Consider the following 6,990-nt stretch of genomic DNA (forward strand, 5'->3'; position numbering starts at 1 on the left):
AGCAAAAATAACAAGGGAAAAGACATCCAGATACATCCATATATAGAAACTGTAAACGATGCCCCCTACAACCAACCTAGCTAGGATCTAGAACTTTGAGTATCATATAATTTTTGCGAGTTTGGTACCATTTTGAGTGGTTGTCCTCATGAGCAAGTCCCATATACAACCTGTACAATGCCTTAATTAAGTCGAATATTGGAAATCATGCCAAGAAAAAGGGGACAATTATGTAATGATTCTTTGTCAAAATCCTGTTTTGAGGTAATAACTAAATATGGAAGTTCTTGCATTCAACAAGAAATCTGTTAGTCCAGTGCCAGCAATACCCATCAGTTGTCATGGAATGCATTAGTTAATAGACTCTAGGTTATGCTATTCAGTATCATGAAGGGTCAAAGATACAAGAACTTAGCCATTTGAAGGCATCAAAGAATAGAGCACAGCTACAACAGGACAACAAGCCTTTATCCTTGTTACAACTTCAAGGTTTCGAAATTTGTTAAACTAATTCAAAACACAATGTGAATGAATATGAATGATAAATAAATTGTAAGCTAGTTGAGCATAATTTGCATAAAAAGCAGCTTTCTCTTTTCTCTTTCAAATGAACAAATCACTCATGTTAGTGATTTGCATGCATTATATACAACAGAAACAAACATCTACAGATCTAATCTCTTTCATCGTTAATATATCTAAATCAATGAAAGAGTATGCAGTTGCATAAAAGCGAACCACCGTCAAGTCGAGCGTTTTTTACCATTATTTTTCATTATGAACAGCGTCATTTCAGATCCAAGCATGGTTGTATTCCTAGCCTCCAAAAGGGTTGATCTTCTGAATAAGGCCTTGATCCCCTCCGCCTCCTGGGCGGAGGACGGGCGGTCCACGGCAAGGACGACGGCCCCGCCCCGGCGGACGGTGCGCTCCAGTTCGGCCACGAAGCGGGTGGGGAACAACGCTCCGGCTAGGCCAGCGCTGAAGGCGATATCGAAGACGTCATCAAAGAAGGGCAGGTTGTGCGGGTCGGCGCGGCGAACCAGCGGGGGGAAGTCGACGAGGTCGACGCCGGTGACGTCCGATACGCCGGACTCCTGGAGGGCGGCGACCTCGTGGCCGGCGCCGGCGGAGACACAGAGGACGTGGGAGGCGTTGGAGAGGAGGGTGGGGGAGCGAAGGCTAGAGAAGAGGGTGGCATAGGCGTCGGCGCGTCGGCGCCAGGAGCGGGAGGAGCGGAGCTTGGCGAAGCGCTTATCGGGGGTGAGGACCTCACGGGAGGCGGCGTCGCAGGACGAGCGGGGGGGGGAACGGGCTGGTTTTGGGTTCTGGGGTTGGCTGCGGCCGTGGGCGCGGTGGGCGGTGGGGAGAGGGGCGGGGGCGCAGGAGAGAGAGGAGTGGGAGAAGAGGTGGAGGAGGGCGAGGGTGGCGATGGCGGCGAAGACCAATGACACCCGGTTCAGCAGCCGCTCCACTTTCTTTTCCATTACCACTTCCATTTCCATTTCCATTTCCATTTCCATCTCTCTCCTCTCCATCGGAGGCGAAAGAGGGCAACAGACGAGACGAGACGAGGAGGTCGAGGCTGGTCGGTGGATTCCTCTCAACCAAAACCGTCCAAATGCCGACATCAAGGCCGAAGTGATGCGGGACCCACCCGCCACCTGTGGGGCCCAACCGCGTTCTCATCGCAGAACAAAGGCGCGAGCCGCAGTTGGACCATACCATTCCTACGATTACGGAAGGAGGGGATCCGTGGTGATGCCCTGCTTGGATATCCGGGCCGTGTCTAGTTGAAGACGCCGAATGCGCGACGACGGCGTCTTCTTCGTTCCATACCACCGACGCACAACGATCGCTGCAGGAATCGTCGAACGAAAGGCCGTCCTCAAGCAACACGCGGGAAACGAACTCCTGTGGCTCCTGCTGTCACATCCACCAGGTCTCCGTCCGCCGCCGCCGCGTCGCTTACGACGAGGGCATCCTCAGATCGCTGAGCTCCAGAATATCTCCCCGAAGTCACCTGATTTATCCCCTTCGGTTCCTGCGAGACGAAGCCGTCCTTTGCTGCCGAACAGATTTGGGCTTCGGATGGCCAAGAAGAGCAAATCGGCCCGGATCGGAGGAGCTTCGAGATCCCACATCGAGGCGGCAGGTCTTGTTGTTGATAAGGACGAGACTTGTCGAACGAGGTGCGTCGCCAAAATGGGATGTTGGAGGAGATGAAAGAGGTATTTCCCCTCTCTGCATGCCGATCTATGTTCGTGTTTTCTCTTCCCTTTTACGAGTGTGGCTTTTTTTTCCACCCCAACGTTGCATTCATTCTGCATTAGTTGTTGATTTAGCAGCTATTAATGCTCTTTTCTCTTGATCTACAACGGATCATCCATCCTATGTCTTTAATTATTGATGTTTATGTTCTTATCATTGATAATTGATTCATAGTAGTAGTTATCTAAGTAGTTACCATGATCTAGATGTTATCGGATAGTTTCAATAACTATCTCAATCATGAGTGATAGGGTCGTATGGGTAGTTACCACTAGGTCCTATAAATATAAATAAGACCGTAGTTCATGAAGCAATAGAGAAGGGAGAATACACTTAGAATATCTTGTAAGTGTTCTATGTCAATCTTGTTTTAAATACTACATCAGTTTTTTTGAATCGAAAGAATTTTTTTTACTCGTATCGTATTTTTTCAATATAACAGCATAGTTAGATTTGGGATTTCTTGGATTAGAAAAAATCAACAGCATTCTTTCTTTTGACTTAATTCATTCTTTGAAAGAAATGAAATGGTCATTCCAATGGTGCTTATTTTGTTAGTCGTTTGTGACCCACCACAGTAACAGAAAAGAAAAAAATAAAAATAAAAGATAACATGATTCAGAGGATTGACAATGGTTATTAATTATAGTGTTCAGTGATCAAACCCCCACAACAAATTGGCCACCAAGGCATAATTGTGAAACCTTTATTTGAATTATTTTTGGTTTATGATATTGCCTAAGACTTGTGAGATTCCATATACATACATACCATTGGCAACCCAGCTTTTTGATGCAACCTTGGAAATGGAAAAATGGCACATCTTCCTCTTGGGTTTTTCCCTGCTTGGAGAGCATGAAATGGAATTGTTGGGGGTGGAGTAGCAATGAAGCACAAAAAACCAGATTACTACTAATCGAAATTGAAAGCAAGAAAACAAGACTAGTAGTATTCATACAAGAGGAAATTAACTTCAAAACAAAACTCTTAGTACTTGATTCAAGGTACCTGTTTACAGGTCTTGCAACTCAAATAACTTGCCATCTACTTCATTAGTGGTAGGAGTAATTCTAGGCACTGCGCTTTAGTGCTTCAACTAAATTAGCATCCTGAAGCACTACTCTAACTACACCCAGTTAATAGGCCACCAAAGCCAAATAGTGCCTTCACTAACAACAAGAAACATAAGCATGACACTTGACCACATTTTAACCATATAAGGAGGGAAATTAGGGCCACTAACATCATTAAGGTGATTAGCAATTGTGAATCACTTTGCAACCCTCCCCTTGATTCACAATTACAATATACCAGGTTACAATTTGAAATAAATATCCATGTAATTTGGTGAGACTGTTTGACACTCATCCCTACTGCAATACTATAGAATTGTAACTCCACTTACCCCAGATGAAATGATAGCATTTCTCAATATTTTTCCTTCTTTCATGGAAGGTTGGATTCTTTATCATTGTACTCCTCTTTTTTTTTTTTTAATGATGATCTCTACATATTTTGCCAAAGATGTTGCATCTACATATTTTGCCTCTAATGACACCACCACCACCGTTATTGCTTACTTCTTTGAGCTTCAGATTCAATACTGAAGAAGTAAAGGTCATTGCTACTTCTATGTGTGAATACCTACATACATGACAACATCTTAACCTATGTCATTTAGACAAATTATATTTTCCTCCTGCATCTTAGGGATTTCTGCTTCCACAGCAGTTTGCCTTGCAGGTAAAAACTATTTCCCTTTCTATCATCAGTAGTTCCTAGCTAGGTCTTGTGATTTCTACCTGCCTCCCTCCTTTCGTTTTTTGGTTTTGTCCCTTAAATGCTTAGTTACAAATAAAAAATTATTATTATTTTCCTGTGGAAACACAATATCTGTGATCTATAAGCATTACTTAATTAAAAGAAATGAAATCTAAAGCATTTTATTTTTGTAAATTAATTGCAAACATTTATCCAAAGCACTCTTTTAAAGGAAATGTTTGTTTCACCACCACATTTTTTACATTCCATATTAATTTTTCCTTGTTTGTCAAGATTTTTTGCTTCCATCTGGTCCCCAAGCCTACAAATGTGATGCTTAATTTTTTAATTAGATTTGTCTCTCTCAATTCAGAATAAATCAGAAATAAACTTTTAGTCATCGAACACCAAAACAAGGAACCATTTGTAAAAGTAACCGATTACTATTATTTGTTCGATGCTTAAACATGTAATACTGGAAAACGACTGTTAACAAACCAGCTTGTGATACAGCCTTGGAGATAGATGAGTACAAATGGAAACTTCAAAAGCTGACAAATATAAATAAAATCTCTGTTCTTGCTTGATTGGCACAATAAAACTCTGTTCTTGCTTGATTGACACAATAAATATACTGTTAGGATTCTTTTAGTTTATGAGATCTGAATAATATTTTATTGAGTTTGTCTAGTTCAATAAGAGTCGGATATAGGTTTATTTGATATTTATTTATTTATTTATTAAAAGTCCAAGTCCTAATGAACTCTGGGTGGAACTCTATAAATAAGGATGTATATGTTTCTTTTCCCTTCAAAGTGATCATTCCTTTTCTCCCTCTTCTTATACGATAAAACTCTAGGGGTTTTATCATTTGGTATCAGAGTAATGATCCTCGAAGTTCTCGTTGTAATTTCTCATAACACTTTGCCATAGCTATCATCACCTCAAAAATGAAAAAAGGGGGTGAAGCCGACAGCCACGCCCCATCTTGCTCGAGCGAGAAAGGGTCGTCGTTGCTATTCTCGGCTAGCAGACCACCCCTCTCGTCGCTCCTAGCCTCAATAATCCTTGGTTGCTCCCAGCCCTTGGTGATGCTGCTCCTAGCCATGCCACCATTATTGCCTCTTGACCTCGGCAGCAACCTTCCCTCCTCGCGACGATTGAAATAGGAGAACTCTACATCTTTTGCCACAGCCATCGGTCACTACTATTTCCTCTCCTTTTTGCTACCGACATCAACAGCAAACCTTCCACCATAGTCGCCCTTCGACCGCGCACACAACGGTCGTGTGCGATCGACATTTGCAACCCCCTCAATCGCTCCTCACGCCGATGCTGCCACCTTCTATTCCTCGTAGCCTTAACCCCGACCACTCGACGATCGCTCCCCTTGGGTCCAGCAACCGTAGTCACATGCGCAACCGCCCTCAATCGCTCCCCACGTCGACATCGTCGCCTTCCGACCCTCGTAGCCTCAACCCCGATCGCTCGACGATCACTCCCCTTGGGTTGCAGCAATCGCAACCACACACGCAGCTACCCTCAGTTGCTCCCCACGCCGACACCACCACCTTCCAGCCCCCACAGCCTCAGGCCCCAATCGCTCGTGATCCCTCGGCGCTCTCACCCCACGTAGCGACAAAAATAGGGTAGCAACCTTTCCTCCTTGCAGCGACCACAACAAGCCTCTACGTTGCCCTTGGCGTCCACTTCCTCGGTAGTTTCGCATTCCTTTACGCCCTCAATGCTTCCTCGGACCAAACTTCACAGCAGCCGCACCGAATAGTGTAGTACTGATGCCCTTGACCCGACACCAAAAATATGAGTTGGAGATTATAGATCTGTAGTCTTATGCAATGGCTGCCGACAACTCAATAAAAGCCCAATTAGAAATCTTGTAAACCAGAATCGAGAACCGGTTATAAGAAACCCTTAATGATTTTAAAAAGAGTATATTGGAGAGCTTTAGCAAATTTCAACAAGATTAAAGTTCAAGTCTTATATTGAACCAATCTAGAGATATAGGAAAAAGGAACCAAGGACAGGACATAAGTTACCCACGCATAATGGTGGAATTCTCAAGATGGGAAGATGGAGATCCGACCAGTTAGATATCTAAAGTAGAAATTTTTTTTTTCATTTTCACAGAACTCCAGAAGAATCCAAGGTAGAAATAGCTTCAATCCAACTAGATGAAGATGTAATACAATAGTATGATTGGTACAAAACTTACCATGGAGTTCCCTCGTGGGAGCAATTCAAGAGAGGGATTCTCGTTCGCTTTGGACCATCTGAATATGAGAATGTTGATAGGTAGCTCGCTAAAATTCGTTAGATTTCTATAGTGTTAGAATATCAGAGCAGATTTGAACGATTGTCAAATCAGGTCAGAGATTGGTCCGAACGACAACTGGTGGGAACATTTATTGAAAGACTTAATCCAGATATACAGTGTGAAGTCAAAACTCGCCAACTCCGCACTATGACAGCTGCAATCTCATTTGCACGTTTGCATGAGGAAAAAATCAGCAGAGAAAATCGACGAAACAGAAATGACAACAAACAGATGATCAACAAGCCACCCGTCCCATCTATTCTCAGTCGAAACCCTAACACTCGAAGACTAACCCGAGAAGAACTCAAGGAAAGATTAGCGAAGGGTTTATGCTGACACTATGATGAAAAGTAGAGTAGGGAGCACCGATATAAACAAGGGCAACTTCTGATGATTAAACTAATCGGGGAGGAATCAGAAGCTAACAACGTAGAGTTGGACCTATCATACATATAATAGACGTGGTATTCAAAGGTAAGTCTATAGATAGATGCAGCGCAACTCGTGCTGCATGAGCTTGATGTAAAAAGCAGCATGTCGAACAGAGTTATTTGCCATTTGCATTGCATCGCTTCTGCTCCATGGAAGTCGTGCCGCATGAACTTTGATGTAAAAGAAAAGTG

The 6,990-nt window shown here is 43.4% G+C and overlaps 1 protein-coding gene across 1 annotated transcript; it reads right to left on the minus strand.

The window, feature by feature from the left end:
- Positions 1-466: 466 nt before the first annotated feature.
- On the minus strand, positions 467-1,895 carry LOC103991033 (uncharacterized). Its single transcript, XM_009410392.3, has one exon. It carries the CDS (start codon positions 1,629-1,631, stop codon positions 744-746), a length of 888 nt encoding a protein of 295 aa, XP_009408667.2. The 5' UTR covers positions 1,632-1,895; the 3' UTR covers positions 467-743.
- Positions 1,896-6,990: the final 5,095 nt, after the last annotated feature.

This window comes from Musa acuminata, chromosome BXJ3-7, assembly GCF_036884655.1.
Source record: "Musa acuminata AAA Group cultivar baxijiao chromosome BXJ3-7, Cavendish_Baxijiao_AAA, whole genome shotgun sequence".
NCBI lineage: Eukaryota > Viridiplantae > Streptophyta > Magnoliopsida > Zingiberales > Musaceae > Musa > Musa acuminata.

Excerpts from the sequence above, each read along its gene's own strand:
- LOC103991033 (XM_009410392.3), bottom strand. The coding sequence starts at position 1,631 with ATGTCGGCATTTGGACGGTTTTGGTTGAGAGGAATCCACCGACCAGCC.